Source organism: Ovis aries, chromosome 1, assembly GCF_016772045.2.
Source record: "Ovis aries strain OAR_USU_Benz2616 breed Rambouillet chromosome 1, ARS-UI_Ramb_v3.0, whole genome shotgun sequence".
Taxonomy (NCBI): Eukaryota; Metazoa; Chordata; class Mammalia; order Artiodactyla; family Bovidae; genus Ovis; species Ovis aries.
Window position 1 is genome coordinate 188,955,309 of NC_056054.1, and position 18,273 is coordinate 188,973,581.

The following is an 18,273-nucleotide window of genomic DNA, read 5'->3' on the forward strand; positions in this document are numbered from 1 at the left end:
GCTGTATATTGTCACCCTGCTTATTTAACTTCTATGCAGAGTACATCATGAGAAACGCTGGGCTGGAAGAAATACAAGCTGGAATCAAGATTGCCAGGAGAAATATCAATAACCTCAGATGCATATCTGAGATGCATATCTCAGATGACAGTACCCTTATGGCAGAAAGTGAAGAGGAGCTAAAAGCCTCTTGATGAAAGTGAAAGAGGAGAGTGAAAAAGTTGGCTTAAAGTCCAACATTCAGAAAACGAAGATCATGGCATCTGGTCCCATCACTTCATGAGACATAGATGGGGAAACAGGGGGAACAGTGTCAGACTTTAATTTTGGGGGCTCCAAAGTCACTGCAGATGGTGATTACAGCCATGAAATTAAAAGACGCTTACTCCTTGGAAGGGAAGTTATGACCAACCTAGACAGCATATTCAAAAGCAGAGACATTACTTTGCCAACAAAGGTCCATCTAGTCAAGGCTATGGTTTTTCCAGTGGTCATGTATGGATGTGAGAGTTGGACTGTGAAGAAAGCTGAGCGCCGAAGAATTGATGCTTTTGAACTGTGGTGTTGGAGAAGACTCTTGAGAGTCCCTTGGACGGCAAGGAGATCCAACCAGTCCACCCTAAAGGAGATCAGTCCTAGGTGTTCATTGGAAGGACTGGTGCTAAAGCTGAAACCCCAACACTTTGGCCACCTCATGAGAAGAGTTGACTCATTGGAAAAGACCCTGACGCTGGGAGGGATTGGGGGTGGGAGGAGAAGGGGACGACAGAGGATGAGATGGCTGGATGGCATCACCAACTCGATGCATATGAGTTTGGGTGAACTCCGGGAGTTGGTGATGGACAGGGAGGCCTGGTATGTTGCGATTCATGGGGTCACAAAGAGTTGGACACGACTGAACAACTGAACTGAAGTGAACTGAAGACTATTGAAAACAGTTTTGTTACAGTAGGAAAAAACTGGAAACAGTCAAAACAATCTAAATGGAAACAACAACGAGGCCATGGCTAGACATCATTCTAGGAAATATATAGTCATTACAAAGCATGTTTTCAAACGCCATACAAAGCATAGAAATAAATAATACTGAAAAATGCCTGTGGAACATGAGCAAATTAGAACAGCAGGCAGTTTACAAACGGCATAATGCCAAATTTATTTTTAAAAAGGTAAAAAACGCTTATTTCCGAGCCATACGATTGCACATGGTTTAAATTCCTCACACTGCACATCCACTACTTTAATAAACAGATCCTACAATGAGCAGAAGAGAGGGGGCACCCACATCACCTCACGTCACTCTAAGTGTGTCTGTCTGGCTCAAAGTGAGTCCTCAGACAGGCACCTGAGGAGCTAGAGAAAGGTAGCTCACAGCTGGGCTGGGCCTGTCTATTCTGAGGTGATCCTGCTGTGAATTCCCATCAGGAATCACTCCCTTGGAGCAATGACTTTGACCTTAGCCAGTAGGCAGGAATGATGCCTCTCTCGGGTGGTACCCCCTGGGCAGGGGACTGCAGGAGACGACACTGATCCCATGTGTGAAGCACCCCACGAAAGGTCCTCCCACAGAGAAGCCAGGGGGCCTTGAGGGACGTACTCACTTTTCACCAGGAGGCTCCAGTGACAGGACGCCTGGCCTCGGACATTGGCGGCTGTGCAGCTGTAGCTCCCGCTGTCCTGGGCCCGGGCTCTCCACAGGCAGAGGTAATGCTTCCCCCCAGCTTCATAAACCTCGATGCTGCCCTCTCGACTCCTCACGGGGACACCGTCCAGGAACCAGGTCACTTCAGGTTTTGGGATCCCTGAAACTACAGGGCCAGGTGAAGGACGTGAGGCCCCCAAGAGTGCTTGTGGGGTGGGGTGGGTGATGAAGGGACTGAGCCTGAGGGCGGGCTCAGCTGGTATGCCACTACCCTCTGGCTGGAACCCACTGGTTTACCCTTCCCTTCCTCCCCAAGACAGAGAGGCCGGGGCCCTTCAGGAGGAGGGATGCCAAGTGACACACCCAGCTTCCAGACCAGCCAGAGCCTGCAGAAGGGAGGATAGAGATAGGGACCCTGGGGTTTCTTCCTGGTGGCCATGGTGGTAATGGGTTTTCCATGGTGAGGGCTAAAAATCAGGGCTAGGGTCGGTGCTCTCTTCAACCATGAACAAAGCGCCACTGCAGGGAGCATCTCCTGAGGGCAGACCCCTATCAAGTGCTTCGACGGGTGGCCTCTAGTCCCCCTAGAGGCTTGGATGCCTCTAGTCCAAGGCGATGGTGGGTACAGGAGGCTCTGACCACTGAGCTGAAGGAAGGGAGTGCTCCCCCCGCAAACCCCGGGAGCTACCATATGCATACCAGAGACCCCAGGCCGCTCTACTCACCCTCGCATCTAAACTCGACTGGCTGATCTTCACTGACCTCCTGGCTCTGGGGCTTGTTCTCAAATTTGGGAAACGTGGTGTCCCTCTGGCTCTCCATGGGGACCTTCCTGGTAGCAACCTTGCCCATGGTGTCCTGGCTTCCCAGGCCTGACCGCCTGGTGGGGAGGGCGTCTGGAGCGGCCACAGCTGGCTCCTCCCTCTCTTCTCTGGAGGGACAGGGGGTGCCTGGGACTGGAGCTCTGGGCTCCAGCTGGACTTTTGCCGCCTGCAGGGTGATGGTGCTGGAGGTCTTCTGCAGGACGGGGGTCCTCTGGCCCTTTCTGGGGGAGTCCCCCAGCGGCTCCAGGTCAGATTCCCTGGGAGGTTGAGGCTGGCTCCCTGTGGCCCAGGTCAGGGAGCCTCCTTGCTGGGTGCTGGGACGGTTTTTATCTTCGGCAGCAGCCGCCAGGCCATCCGGTTTGGACCCCTGAGTGACTTCCTTCCTGATGTCTGTACCGGCCACCTTTGTTCCTCTCACAAGTGACCTGTTTGGTGGTGAGGGACGGAAGGTGGGGCAGAAGAAGAAGAAAGAGAACAGTCATCTAGTTACTCATCACAAGCACGGGCTCCAGGAACCAAGAAAGCCCACAAACTAGGACAGAGTAAGAGCGAAAGTCTTTCTCTGCAGTTGGCTCAGTTTCCAGCCCGAAGACAAGCAGGTGGGTTCTGGCCTTGAACATGGAGGGCATGCTTGCAGAGCAGCGCCCTTCCTAAAGATGGCTAACTAGTAAAGACACTGAGCAGGGTCTTCAGGAGTCTCAATACTGACGGCAAGCCTGGCCCAGAACCCAGGTAGCAAATTACAGTAGAAAATGAAACATTCCAAATAAAACAACGCCCCTCAAACAGGTGGTTCTCCCCACTATATGATGACTCAGAAACTGGCATTTCTTGATTACAATCCCTCTCTTCTAACAGGGCATTTCGAGATGGACCGATGACAGTCACAAAGCCTACACATACCTATCGGAATTGTCCAAACCTGGAAAAAGAGAGAAGGTAGAAAGACGGTAAGTGGAATGTTGTATACACCAGGACCGGGAAGTGATAAAACAAGAATCTCTCATTTATGACAGAGTTTGGCTTCCTGAGGGCTCAGCATCCCCTGTGGCCCTCCACCCCGTCTCCTTTCAGCTCCCCTGGTCCTGAACTTCTTGAGTTAATCTGATAAACTCCTCTGAGCCCTGCAGACACTGTTAAGTTTCCAGCGCTGCCCTGGGCCTTTGCTACGGCCTCTGCTGCCCCACCCTGGGCACAGTAGCTTCCCGTTCTCTAGCCCGAAGAAGGAAACAAAACCCACTGGAGAGATAAACGAAAATAAACACCTACCCAAAACTTCAAACCCACACAGTTCCACTTGCATGTAGCCCTCTGTAGAACCCCTCAAGGTAATCATTTTTGACAAATACCTGCTTCATTTTAAAACGTACAGAAAAAAGTAATTTTATTCAGTTCTTCAAAGGAAAAAAGTACTATTACTAGATATATTTTTCTACCACATTATTTTTTCAAATGTTTTATCATGGAAAATTACAAAATATGCAACAGTACTGAGACGGATATGACAAACACTGAAAGCCAACACCCAGATTAGGGAAATAGCGACATTTTGCCAATCTTATCCACATCCCTCTGGTTTGTTTTTGAGGGACTTTTTCTGGGAGTATTTTCAAACAAACCCCAGGAAACACACCATTCTGGCATTAATTGCTTCAGAAGGGATCAGTTCTTTAATTCAGTGTTGAGGAAAGTAGAGGAGAGAGGCTAAAACGGTAGGATCCTGAGACTGTAGTGAGTTGTGAAGTCAAAGCCTATGGTCAGTAAAGGGTTTTTTTTTTCCTTAATGAAGTAGAGGAGAAAAGAAAATGCCAGCATGTATCGTATATAATACTCAAGATTGTTTCATGAAACTGGTTTTAGTAACATATGTGTATATGTATTTGTATATGTATACGTTTTTATATATTGCTTCCCTGGTGGCTCAGATGGTAAAGAATCCACCTGCAAAGTGGGAAAGTTGGGTTAGATTCCTGGGTTGGGTAGATCCCCTGGAGGAGGGCGTGGCACCCCACTCCAGTATTCTTGCCTGGAGAATCCCCATGGACAGAGGAGCCTGGCAGGCTATAGTCCATGGGGTCTCAAAGAGTCGGACACGACTGAGCAACTAAGCATACACACACACACACACACACACATACACACACACACACACACACACACACCCTGGGTTGCAATGTAGAATAAATTTGTTTCTGTGGGTAGTAAAAAGAGCAAGGAGGGATACTTTCTGAGGAAGGAAGGAGATGGAGAAGAGGAAAGTCATAGAAGAGATAAGGGTAAGAAAGGAAAAAGAGAAAGTGAGGGTTGTTTTACTCCCTGATGCATAAATCCCAACCTACTCAAGGTTCCCACTCAAATGGAGTGACCTCAGTCATCCTCCCTGTCCACATATCCCAGTTTCCCCAGGCTGGACTTGGCAGAACCAAGGGGAATGGAATGGGGAGTCATACACAGAGAGATTTCAAGAGACGAGCTAATTGGGGCTGATGACTGGAGTAAGGAAGAGACAGGGGCCAAAGCTGGTCTGAAATGCCCAGTCCTGTGAGAAGGGAAGAGTTAAGTTGAGGGAGCACCTGATCTGAAGGACAGGGTGGACGCTGAGATAAATTTTAGGTTGGGTAAATACGAGGTGATGGGAAGACACTAGCAATGTGCACTCCTCCAAAAGGCAATTAGAAATGTAAATAACAAAGAAGTCTGAGCAAGAGGAAAAACTGAGCCCAGGTGCGCAGACACAAGTGAAGTATCTTCCTCCTCCGCTGCGTCTGTGCTGCCCGCCCACCCACTCTTCTGATTCAAGATGCTGACCCGGGGATGGATGCCTGAGTACGTAAGTGCGGCGCATGTAACACACAGATGTGTAATGAGCAAGCAGCTCCTTCCAGGTCCTTGAGGGGCCCCGGAAGGGACAGTTCTGCAATGGCCCTCCCACAGCCCTTGGATGGAGAGCTTGGACCGTACCTTGGATGGAGAGCTCAGCAGACATGGAGGCCTTCCCTGACCCGTTCACCACCATGCACGTGTATACTCCCACGTCATCTCGGGTGACGTCGTGGATTTCTAGGACTTGCATCCCGTTCTTCTCGGACATAGACACACGAGCACTGGGCTGCAGGGGAACATCTCCCTGTGGACGGCACAGGCAGCTTGGTCAGAGAAACTGCTCACCTTTCAGCTCTGTCCTGTGTGCTGCCAATCTGCACGGGACAGACGCCAGGCACAGGCAGCAGGGCCCTCTGCTCTGGGCTCTGTCATCACACTCAGAGAGCAGCCTGAGAGCCACCCAAGGGCCCTGACTCTGCTGTATGGATGCGCTGTGGTGTTCCGTCCAGCTGAGAGCAGGTGCATGGAACCTGTTTGAAAGGAGTCCAAGTTTGAGGTGGAAAATTCTACATTCCTCGCTTTAGTTCTCCTTTGCCTCCCTCTTCCTTTTATAGATGTTCCAGGGTCAGAACAGGAGAATCAGGACACAGGGAAAAGGTGTCCATTGCTCATTTTTATCCAGGAGTTCCACCTGTGAAAAACCTACTCTCCCTGGCTTTGACCTCCTCGCTGCCCTGTTTACACCCACTCCTGCCCCTCTCCCCTGCTTCCCCACCTCTGTTTTCACAGTGTCTAGCCCCAGTGATTGATAAAGCACTCCCACGTGGAGTCTCCCAACAGTATTTTGAGGTTGGTGGCGTTATCTCTGCCTCACAGATAAGGAAACCCAGGTTCTAAAAGACCAATGTCTTGGCCAGCATCACATGCTCTGTGAATCAGGGAGCGATGGCTTGAAATCAGCCCCAGACTTCAAAGTCCACTCTCTTGATATGGTCAGGTCTGTCTTGGCTCAGAAGTTTTATGCTCGTCTGTGAGTGTGTGGATTACAGGACATTGTGGGCTGAGTGACAGGGAGAGTTATGTGCACAGGGGCAAGAACAGGCAGGGCTACCAAACACAGGAGAAACTTGAGGGCCATCTACAGTCGAAGTGGCAGGGACTGATTGGGAAGACAGACTCCTACTAGCGCAGGGATCTCACCCAGAGTCAGGGCAGACAGAACCCTACCTTGAGCCACGTGACCTGTGGCTGGGGCCGGCCAGTGATCTTGCAGGAGAACCGCCCCATCTGTCCTTCTCTGACCACCGCTCGGCCCAGCTTGGTAGCAAATTTTGGTGGACATTCTCCCCAGATGCTAGGACGGGTCTCCATGGCAGGGGCTGCAAGTCTGTCCCTGGAGAAAGATCAGCAGGAAATCCCCAGCAATGCAGATCCTTTTCTGTCTGTCCCCACCCAAGTCACTTAAGATGGGCTCAGAAACCAGCAAAGGGAAACTTTCCCAATTCTGTGCCTCAAATACATTCCTGGAAAATATCTGTGGCACCAAAACCTATCTCCTCCACCTCCTGAGCACGCGGCTAGTCTTCAGTTACTAGCCCCTTGAATGTGTGCTCCTCCTCCCGCTCAGTTACTCACTCATGCTCAACTCTTTGTGACCCCATGGACTGTAGCCCGCCAGGCTCCTCTGTCCATGGGATTTTCCAGGCTAGAGTATTGGAGTGGGTTGCTATTTCCTACACAGGGGGTCTTCCTGACTCAGGGATTGAACCCATGTCTCTTGCAACTTCTGCATTGGCAGGTGGATTCTTTACCACTGAGTCACCTGGGAAGTCCAGTGAATTTAGGTACACCTGAATTCTACTGGACTCTGGCCAAAGTCTAAGTTTTGGCCAACAGACTGTGGACAGAAAGCAGAAGCACTATGTGCCACTTTTAGGCTGGACTGTTCAAAACCTCCTATGTGATTCTCTTCTGGCTAGATGCAGAGAGTTCTGCCGAAGAGATGATGGAGCCACAAAACGGAAGGAGCCTGGGTCCCTGAAATTTAGTTGGAAGGCTCTCCACTTGTCTGAGAAAATACGAACTGATTTTGCTTGAGTAAGAAAGAAACTTTCCTTGTGTTAAGCCTTTGTGATTGAGGGGCTTGTTTGTTACAGCAGCCATTTTTACTTACCCTTGCCAGTATAGGTTTACTCGCCATAAGGAAAGTCACATATTGATTGCCTCTTCTAAGTCTGCTTATTTTAGGTCCTCTGACTCTGGTCTTGGTTATTAGAGACTCCTGCAGACTATGGCCATATAGCCCACTTCCGTTTAGTTGGATCGAAGGAGCGATCCACAGAGGCCACAGGGTTGGGAGGGCTGTGTGAATGACATGTCACACCCCAGTAGGCTCCTGCTTTAGTTATAACCTGAGGTGCTTGAGAAAGCTTGCTCCCCAGGCTGTTCTGTCCAGGCGAGCCAATCCAGCCCTTACCCTGGGTTGAACACCCCAGAACTTACCCCAAGGCTTTGGAAACAACAGGCTGGCCAGGCTTCTTCACAAAGCTCCCTGCAAGTAGGAAACAAAGAGAAAGGCTTGAAGAGCCACGTCTGAGCTACCAACTTGGAGCAACAGAAGTCAGGAGTCAGCAAGGAGGACGGGGTGAGACGATGGTGGTGACCGCTCACCCTGATTGAGCCTGTGACCGGGTCAGAGCACCTATGGTGGGCACTCTGCATGTATCATTGCATGGATTCCCTGCAATAATTTAAGGAGACTGGTATCACATCATCCTTCTATATGTTTTAAACTGGTGGGAAAAAATGAGATTCAGAGATGTGAAGTCACCCTCTTGAGTCACAGAGCTGGTAACGGTACAAGAAAGCATCCCAATCTGCCTGTTCTAGAACACGCCACCATTCGGCTGAGCAGTGACGTGTTCTCGGACCTTCCACTCTGGGGACGCCCTGTGGAAATTAGGACCTCTCCAGAAAAGGAGCCAACTGAATGGAGAGAGAGAGGCACATGCATCACTCCTGCCGAGTCTGTTCCCATCAGACCCAATCACCGCCCCACTCGGGCCCAGCAAACAGCAGTGTCTGTCCAGCAGGAGCAAGCAGATCACCGGACAGGGGCTCCAGTGAAGCCAGTACGTCCCAGAACCTGCACCGGCAGGACACTGGGCACTGCTGGTCCTGGGTGTGGTGCTGCTGTGCTGGGTAGGAAGCAGTTAAATAGCACACCCAGGTGGCTGGTGTCACCTCCTTTATCTAAATGCTGCTGCTGGTAGGAACAACTCACAATGTGACCAGGAAGTGGCCGCAAAGTGGTTGGGGTATTTTTGAGGAATGGGGAAGGGGAGAGGAGGAAATTTTTGAGATGACAATAGGCTTGAAAGGTGCTATCCTTTTGTGATAGGCTGGGAATGTTTATAAAACTCCACCCAAAGCACTCATGGAAAGGGTAGAAGTCATTCCCTGATAACAGCAGGCAGCTGCAGTGGGAGATCTGCAGGGGCTTTCTTGGAAAAGAGGAAACTTTCTTAAATCCCAGCTCGGATCACACTCACATGAATGCATAGGAACATAGGAGTGGACGATGAAGCTCATGGCTGAGTACTTTCCTCAGCTGTATCTGGTTTAAGGTTATACCAAGATCTCAGTGAAAAAGAGCTAATAACGAACAGCGGCATCATATTCACAGCGTGGTTCCATATGGGTTGGCAATTGTTGTACATGTGCTTCCTCTTAATATAACTATTTAGTTAGCTGGGAAAATACTACACATGGACATCACCAGATGGTCAATACCAAAATCAGATTGATTATGTTCTTTGCAGCCAAAGATGGGGAAGCTATATACAGTCAGCAAAAACAAGACAGGGAGCTGACTGTGGCTCAGATCATGAACTCCTTATTGCCAAATTCAGACTTAAATTGAAGAAAGTAGGGAAAACCACTAGACCATTCATTCAGCTATGACCTAAATCAAATCCCTTACGACTATACAGTGGAAGTGACAAATAGATTCAAGGGATTAGATCTGATAGAGTGCCTGAAGAGCTATGGACAGAGGTTCATGACATTGTACAGGAGGCAGTTATCAAGACCATACCCAAGAAAAAGAAATGCAAAAAGGCAAAATGGTTGTCTGAGGAGGCCTTATAAACAGCTGTGAAAAGAAGAGAAGGGAAAGGCAAAGGAGAAAAGGAAAGATATACCCATCTGAATGCAGAGTTCCAAAGAATAGCAAGGAGAGAGAAAGCCTTCCTCAGTGATCAAGGCAAAGAAATAGAGGAAAACAAAAAAATGGGAAAGACTAGAGATCTCTTCAAGAAAATTAGAGATATCAAGGGAACTTTTCATGCAAATATGGGCACAATAAAGGACAGAAATGGTATGGACCTAACAGAAGCAAAAGATACTAAGAAGAGGTAGCAAGAAAACAAAGAAGAACTATACAAGAAAGATCTTCAGGACCCAGATAATCATGATGGTGTGACCAATCGCCTAGAGCCAGACATCCTGGAACGGGAAGTCAAGTGGGCCTTAGGAAGCATCATTATGAACAAAGCTAGTGGAGGTGATGGAATTCCAGTTGAGCTATTTCAAATCCTAAAAGATGATGCTGTGAAAGTGCTGCACTCAATATGCCAGCAAATTTGGAAAACTCATCAGTGGCCACAGGACTGGAAAAGCTCAGTTTTCATTCCAGTCCCAAAGAAAGGCAATGCCAAAGAATGCTCAAACTACTGCACTATTGCACTCATCTCACATGCTAGCAAAGTAATGCTCAAAATTCTCCAAGCCAGGCTTCAACACTACGTGAACCGTGAACTTCCAGATGTTCAAGCTGGATTTAGAAAAGGCAGTGGAACCAGAGATCAAATTGCCAACATCTGTTGGGTCATCAAAAAAGCAAGAGAGTTCCAGAAAAATATCTACTTCTGCTTTACTGACTATGCCAAAGCCTTTGACTGTGTGGATCACAACAAACTGTGGAAAATTCTTGAAGAGATGGGAATACCACCTGACCAGCCTTCTGAGAAATATGTATTCAGGTCAAGAAGCAACAGTTAGAACCGGACATGGAACAACAGACTGGTTCCAAATCAGGAAAGGAGTACATCAGGGCTGTATATTGTCACTCTGCTTATTTAACTTATATGCAGAGTATATCATGCTGGGTGAAGCACAAGCTGGAATCAAGATTGCCAGGAGAAATATCAGCAACCTCAGATATGCAGATGACACCACCCTTATGGCAGAAAGAGAAGAAGAACTAAAGAGCCTCTTGATCAAAGTGTTAGAGGAGAGTGAAAATGTTGACTTAAAGCTCAACATTCAGAAAACTAAGATCATGGCATCTGGTCCCATCAATTCATGGCAAACAGATGGGGAAACAGTGGAAACAGTCACAGACTATTTGGGGGGGCTTCAAAAATCACTGCAGATGGTGACTGAATCCATGAAATTAAAAGACACTTGCTCCTTGGAAGCAACCTAGACAGCATATTAAAAAGCAGAGCCATTACTTTGCCAACAAAGGTCCATCTAGTCAAAGCTTTGATTTTTCTAGTGGTCATGTATGGATGTGAGAGTTGGACTCTAAAGAAAGCTGAGGGCCAAAGAACTGATGCTTTTGAACTGTGGTGTTGGAGAAGACTCTTGAGAGGCCCTTGGATTTCAAGGAAATCCAACCAGTCCATCCTAAAGAAAATCAGTCTTGTATATTCACTGGAAGGACTGATGCTGAAGTTGAAACTTCAATACTTTGGCCACCTGATGTGAAGAATTGACTCATTAGAAAAGACCCTGATGCTGGGAAAAATTGAAGGCGGGAGGAGAAGGGGATGACAGAGGATGAGATGGTTGGATGGCATCACCAACTCAATGGACAGGAGTTTGAGTAAGCTCCAGGAGTTGGTGATGGACAGGGAGGCCTAGCATGCTGCAGTCCATGGGGTCACAAAGAGTCAGATAAGACTGAGCAATTGAACTGAACTAAACTAGCTGTGTATATTTTTCACCCCTTAATGTGGGTTTAGTCCTTCTCATTAAATTCTCTTTTCAAGGTTCAGAGAAGTGACAGGCGAATAAAAGGAAAGACCTGTTCTGGGAGGGCTCCACTGAGAACTGCAGTCAAGGTGCTGGGTAACACTGGAGGAATGCCAACTAGTCAGCTCTTTCAGAAAGCATCTGAGCACACGAGCACTGTAAGCTTTAAAGCTGTTCTGCTCTTAGACCAGCATCTTCCCTTCTGTCTCTCTAGTCAAAGGAAATGATGCTAAAAGTAGGAAAGAAAGTTTACAGAGCTGCTCACTGTGGTCTTGTTGGTAATAGCAAATATTGGAAGTGTTGCAATTGTCACCCGTTGATAGGGAGATAATAAGTGGCTCAGTTAAAATGAACAACTAGAATCTTTTTCTGCCACTGAATTATGTTTCAGAGTATATGAAATGTTCAGAACTACGTTAAAATATTACAGCATGTGCTCCTTAGCACACTCCAGCTGGGCTGTGATCCTCTGCACTCCACCGAGCTCCCTTCTGACCACCACCTGGCTAAACCCCGTGCTCCAACCTCTTCCCCATCTCACTCAGTAGCACTTGACACCAGGGCTATCCCCTCCAACACTTTTTTTCCTCCAGACTCTCCTGCTTTTACCAGGTTGCCTGTTCTTCCTCAATGTCCTTCTTTCCTGGAACTTTATCACCAAGAGCACCTTAGGGCTGAGTCTTGGGTCCTCTCCTCAGCGCTATGGACTCTTCCCTGGGAGGTCTTGGTCCTATGGCTTTAAATAATACCCATAAGCTGATAACTTCCAAACCATATCTTTACCAGAACTTTGTATCCATCAAAGGTAACCACACTAGTTCCCATCACATTATAGGCATTCAAGTATTTGTTAAACAAATTAATTTTATGGAAAAAGGAGCAGCATGCAAACTTTTCTAATCAATGCGATCATAAGCAGGTAAAAGTGAAATAAAATACCCAAACATAAAAAAATATAAAATACCCCGAAGAAAATATATCCAAATGTTACAACCTCTTATACACATTCTATCCCCAGCATTAGTCACAGGTCAACCACTAAGACTCTCATCTAAAATATCCCTGTACTGAATAGATAAAGAAGATATAGCACGTGCACACACACATATAGAGAGTATTACTCAGCCATTAAAAAGAATGAAATAATGTCATTTGCAGCAGCATAGATGGGCCTACAGATTGTCATGGTGAGTGAAGTAAGTCAAACACAGAGAAATATCGTATAATATATAATATCCCTTATAGGTGGAATCTAAAAATGAACTCATTTACAAAACAGAAAATGACTAATAGAAAATGAACTTATGGTTACCAGTGGGGGCAGGGGGATGAGGGGAAGAGATAGCTTGGGAGTTTGGGATGGACATGGACATCCTGCTATATTTTAAATGGATAACCAACAAGTTTCTACTATATAGCACAGGGAACTCTGTTCAATGTTTTGTGGCAGCTTAGATGGGGGGGGGGGGGTTGAGGGAGAATGGATACATGTTATGGCTGAGTAACTTTGTTTTCCACCTGAAACTATCACAACATTGTTAATCAGCTGTATGCATATATAAAATTAAAAGTTTAAAATAAAATATCTCTGTACCATTCACTGCACTTATAATGCTATACTGTACCACTCATTTCATGCTGTAGTAAAGACTTAATAAAAATTAGAGTGATCAACAGATGAATGGATAAACAATATAAGGTCTGTCTATAGACTCTTGAGGGTCCCTTGGACTGCAAGGAGATCCAACCAGTCCATTCTAAGGGAGATCAGCCCTGGGTGTTCTTTGGAAGGATTGATGTTAAACTGAAACTCCAGTACTTTGGCCACCTCATGAGAAGAGTTGACTCATTGGAAAAGACTCTGATGCTGGGAGGGATTGGGGGCAGGAGGAGAAGGGGACGACAGAGGATGAGATGGCTGGATGGCATCACGGACTCGATGGACGTGAGTTTGAGTGAACTCTGGGAGATGGTGATAGACAGGGAGGCCTGGCGTGCTGCGATTCATGGGGTCGCAAAGAGTCGGACACGCCTGAGCGACTGATCTGATCTGATCTGATACAGTGAAATGCTATTCAACCACACAAAGGAATAAAGTGATGACACATGGTACAACAGATTAACCTTGAAAAATTATGCTGAGTGAAAAAAGTCAGACATACACAAAATATATGATTCCATTTGTATGAAATGTTCAGAAGAAGCAAATCCACAGAGACAGAAAGCAGATGAGTATGTGCTGGGGGCTGGAGGAGGGGGAAGGACAGTGACTGCTCGGTGGGTGTGGGGTTTCTGTTTGGGATGTGATGGAAAGCTTTGGAGCTAGACAGTGCTGATGGCTGCACATCATTGTGAATGTACTTGATGCCACTGAATTGTACACTTTAAAAATATTTAAATGGCAAATTTAATGTAATGTGCATTTTATCACAATAAAAACAGTTAGACTAAGCATCTTTAAAACTCTTGGGAGCCAAATGTCTTAATCCAAAAGTTAAAATTCCTTTACTCTTTAAAAAAAAAAGAAAATAAAACAAAAATATGGCATTTCCTCAAAGAGTAACAAAGGAATGCTGTTTGGAGGTACTTGTATATCAGAGTAAGAGCAGTTTAAGGTACAATCCAAAGGTAACATATAAAGAAGTCAGCTAAAAATGGAATTGAGGAATGCTTATTTTAATGTGTGTCAACACCAAAGAAATACATCAAAGCAAAAAGAGAATTTGGACTAAAGTAGCTAACAAGGTCTATTTATAGGCAAAAATTTGAAGCTGCAAATTGTCAGATAAGGCAAAATTAATTTTGTGAAAGTATGAAAATCTGGCAGAACAGCAAGGTTATGTTAAAAAAAAAAAGTGGAAAGGGGATTAAGGTAGAAATGCCAAAAATAGAAGAGTAAGTTAAGAGAATTGACGAAGACAGGCTCAAGTTAGTGAGAGGGAAAAAAAGGCACTGAAGGTCTTTAAGAGCAATTTCAGATTTTTCAAGGATGAGTAGAAGAGCATACTGGCAGGTTTTAGGAGTGAAAAGTTCAACAGTGGAGGGACCTAGCACTTTTTGTCAAAGGCTGACTAGACACAGAGAATGCTGCTGAAAAGGAAAATAATGTGATCATGATGGTAAAAAGAAGAAATGCTTCTAAAAACATGTGGTGATACAATTTACTGTCTAACCAGGGTCTCTGGACAATGAAAGGGACATAATTAACAATTCTGCCAGGACAACAGGAGTAAATCATGACTGTTCCAGGCCAACCAGGGAGCAGTCACCCTACGTGTAGGCAACTTCAAAGCAGACACTGCTGCTGCTGCTGCTGCTGCTGCTAAGCCGCTTCAGTTGTGTCCGACTCTGTGCGACCCCAGAGATGGCAGCCCACCAGGCTCCCCCGTCCCTCGGATTCTCCAGGCAAGAACACTGGAGTGGGTTGCCATTTCCTTCTCCAGTGCAGGAAAGTGAAAAGTGAAAGTGAAGATTGCTCAATCTTCACTCAATCAGAACATGTGCTCACTTTTTATAACATGTATTTAGCAAGGTCCCCTGTGCCATGCTGAATTAATATTTGAAACTAACCATCTATCTATTTAATTTCAAAGAGAAAACAAACGTAAAACCCTAAGTAAAAGATTAAGGAAAAATAAAAAGAAAGTAAATTATAATAATATTTATTTCAATAAGAAATTTCAATAGTGAACATCAACAGATGTTCAAGTGTGACTATTTCAAAATAATATGCTCAGGCATATTAGAAGACATAGCGAAACAGATGCCTGCACTGACTCATATGCATGTTTGGATTTAAAGGTGAATGATCACAAAACACTGTATAGTCATGGAAATAAAGGAACAAAGGTATACAGGTGGACACCAGAATAACGAGTAGTGTTAGCAATGTTATTTGTCAACTGTATCTCAATGAAGAGAAAAAAGCAGAAAAAAATATAGCAAAAAGAAAAAGTAATGTTAGGATAAATAACAGAGCTCACATATTATAAAACAAAAGAAGAAAGAGCCCATTTGGCTGGAACCGCCATCTTCCGGTAATTCGCCAAAAGGATCAACACAAAGGGAAACAGGAGGGGCTGCATGCTCTCTAGGCCTTTCAGAAAACACGCAACTGTACCTTTGGCCACATACATTCGAATACAAGAAGGGTGATATTGTAGCTATCAAGGGAATGGGTACTATTCAAAAAGGATTGCCACACAAGTGACCATGGCAAAACCGGGAGAGTCTACAGTGTTACCCAGCATGCTGTTGGCATCGTTGTAAACAAACAAGTCAAGGGCAAGATTCTTGCCAAGAGAATTAGTGTGCGTATCGAGCATATTAAGCACTCTAAGAGCTGAGATAGCTTCCTGAAACATGTGAAGACAAATGATCAGAAAAAGAAGGAAGCCAAAGAGAAAGGGACTTGGGTTCATCCGAAGTGCCAGCCTGCTCCACCCAGGGAAGCACGCTTCGTGAGGACCAATGGAAAGGACCTGAACTGTTGGAGCCCATCCCCTATAAATTCATGGCCTGATGGGTATAAAAATAAAGACCTAGACTGTAAAAAACAAAAAAAAAAAAGAACAAAACCTTAAGAGAAGATAACATAGCAAGACAAGTGATAGACCACTGAAGTGGAAAAATGGGGGAAAATGACTGTAAGTGTGGTGTCAAAACACCTTTCTGCTATATGACATGGGATCCTTGAGACCTCATCTGTACTGAAACGCAGATTCAGTCCCTATTATGCATAAGGCATTAGCTGGACCTTCAGCCAGTAGACTGGTGTGTGTAATAAAAGCTAGAACAAAACTTGAGCCTTAAGAGAAAGACAAAGTGCTTCAAAGATGGGGGAGGGGACGTTCCGGTGCAGGGCCTGCTGAAGATCCTGAATTTCAGTTTAAAGGTAGAAATCCTTGCTGGAAGATTTGAAGGGAGGGAGTGTTTGATTTTTTTTTTTTTTTTTTTTTTTTAGCAGCAACGTGGAAATTCATGGGGCCGCAAAGTGTCAGACATGACTGAGCGACTGAACTGACTGACCAATGTGTGGCATTGGGGAGACACGTTGGGAATCCATGCAAGAGGACAGAGATGACGGGCTGGAATGGTGGCAGTGGGGACAAATGAGCTGGCCCAGCGGGATCTGGTGATGGACTGGCGAAGGGGAGGGAGGGGGGACTTCAGGATGACGAGGTGGCTGGGCTGCCTTCCTTCCCAAGAAGGTTTGTGTTGTCACGTGTCAAGGTCTTAGCTGTGTCTTCCAGGAGTCATGAAAGTCCTGGCCATACATGTTAGCAGGCCTCTCCCAGGGGCTGCCTGTCCCTGTATAAGCGGGGGCCTCGCCCCATATAAACGGTTCACCCTACTGCCTCCAATCAGGCAGTGAGCTTCGGAGGTCACTGCCACACCACAGTGCCCTCTCCACGGAAGGTACACACGTGCATTACTTTCATACAATGACACTCAATAACAAGCAGTTGACCCTTGAAGAACATGGGGGTCGGGGGCATCCACCCCATGTAGCAGAAGATTCACACACTGCTAATCTGTTTCAGAAATGAAGGAACTGATACATGACTCACCCAAGGGGAGTAAGTTGAAATGACTTGTACAGACCTGGGACTCAAACCCTAGTTCTTTTGATTTGATTATTGTGATCTCTAATCAAAGATAAGCTTTTCCCCACACTTAATTAAATGAAAATACTATTTATTGAAAAGAATCCATGTATATGTGAACCCACACATTTCAAACCTGTGTTGTTCAAGGGTCAGCTGTTCATCCTTCCATAAGGCTAAGGAGGTCATCCAAGGACATCAAGTAGACATTTCAGGAGTTCTGTTTGGATCCCCAGGAGCAGATGCACTAAAGAACCAATTCTTCCTCAAGGGGTTGAAATAAAATATTCACCACTTAGAACTACTTCCCAGTCATTGATGGATAAGGTAGTCATATCCTACCAAATGAATTCAAAGGAGTAGTGACCTGAAGTTTCATTCTGGAGGGAGGAATAATTCAATAAATGGCAACCAGGGATCTCTAAGTTGTCTTAAATAAGTACTCTGAAAAGGATTTAGATCCTCTAAAGAGAGAAAATGGCGATTTCCTTTAGAGTCTTCTTTCTGAGGCCAAGACTCCCAGGCATCCCAGCTCACTTCTCAAGAGTTATTTTCCATTGTGATTCTGCCCTCCAAAACACCAAGCCAAGTAGCAGGCATTCCCTTTAGTACTTAAGTCATAAAGACTGATTTTATAAAAATTTATCAGAAAGGAAATAAAGAGAAAGTCACCCCTGGTTTGAGCCCCTCTGCATTTGTGGGTCTGATGTGGTGGGAGTAATCTGGCTGCAGCTACTATATGGATGTCTGATCAGAAACCACCCAGTGGGCAAGTGTAGCGTATGGGAATGTTATTTTAAGCATGGTTCTGCAGAAATTCACTGTACTAATAAGCAACCCATTTTTGCTTGGAATCACACAAAATGATGGTGTATCAAACACGGAACATGTGAAAAATCTGTGATCATGTGTGGTAGAAACCCATGCATTCAGAAAAATAAAAATAAGTTAGAAGACTCATGAAGCAGAAATAAGCACATAGTATGCCTGCCTTTCTAGCTGTGGCTAAGGGGAGCAGTGCTCTGTAACTTGTCTTGCTATGTTATCTTCTTTTAATGTTTCATTCATTCTTGTTTTTTTTTTTTTTTCCACAGTCCACATCTTTATATTTACACCCATCAGGCCATGAATTCAAAGGGAATGGGCTCCAACAGTTCGAGTTCTTTTCCTTTCACCTGGAGAGCGACATGAAGTGTGAAAATGGAAAAGCAATGGCGAAGGGCAGACTGTCCACTCATACTCTGGGATGGATATGACTCTACAAACCACCTGGCCTCATGCTCCAGACCTGCCACGGTCTCCTCCCCATCTCTCCTTCAGTTTCATTTCCCACTATCTC

At 45.8% G+C, this 18,273-nt stretch overlaps 1 protein-coding gene and 1 pseudogene across 7 annotated transcripts in view; one reads left to right on the forward strand and one right to left on the reverse strand.

Moving 5' to 3' along the window:
• MYLK (myosin light chain kinase) overlaps positions 1 to 18,273 on the reverse strand; it is a 280,078-nt gene that overhangs the window by 115,664 nt on the left and 146,141 nt on the right. For all 7 annotated transcript variants that reach the window (XM_042232316.2, XM_060418652.1, XM_042232315.2 and 4 more), the window contains 6 exons: positions 7,792 to 7,840; positions 6,517 to 6,682; positions 5,428 to 5,593; positions 3,370 to 3,388; positions 2,368 to 2,891; positions 1,602 to 1,808 (listed from right to left, as the gene is read on the reverse strand). In XM_042232316.2, coding sequence (XP_042088250.1) covers positions 1,602 to 1,808; positions 2,368 to 2,891; positions 3,370 to 3,388; positions 5,428 to 5,593; positions 6,517 to 6,682; positions 7,792 to 7,840 — 1,131 coding nt within the window. The remainder of the gene's footprint in view (positions 1 to 1,601; positions 1,809 to 2,367; positions 2,892 to 3,369; positions 3,389 to 5,427; positions 5,594 to 6,516; positions 6,683 to 7,791; positions 7,841 to 18,273) is intronic.
• Positions 14,207 to 15,850, forward strand: LOC106990788 (large ribosomal subunit protein eL21-like; annotated as a pseudogene).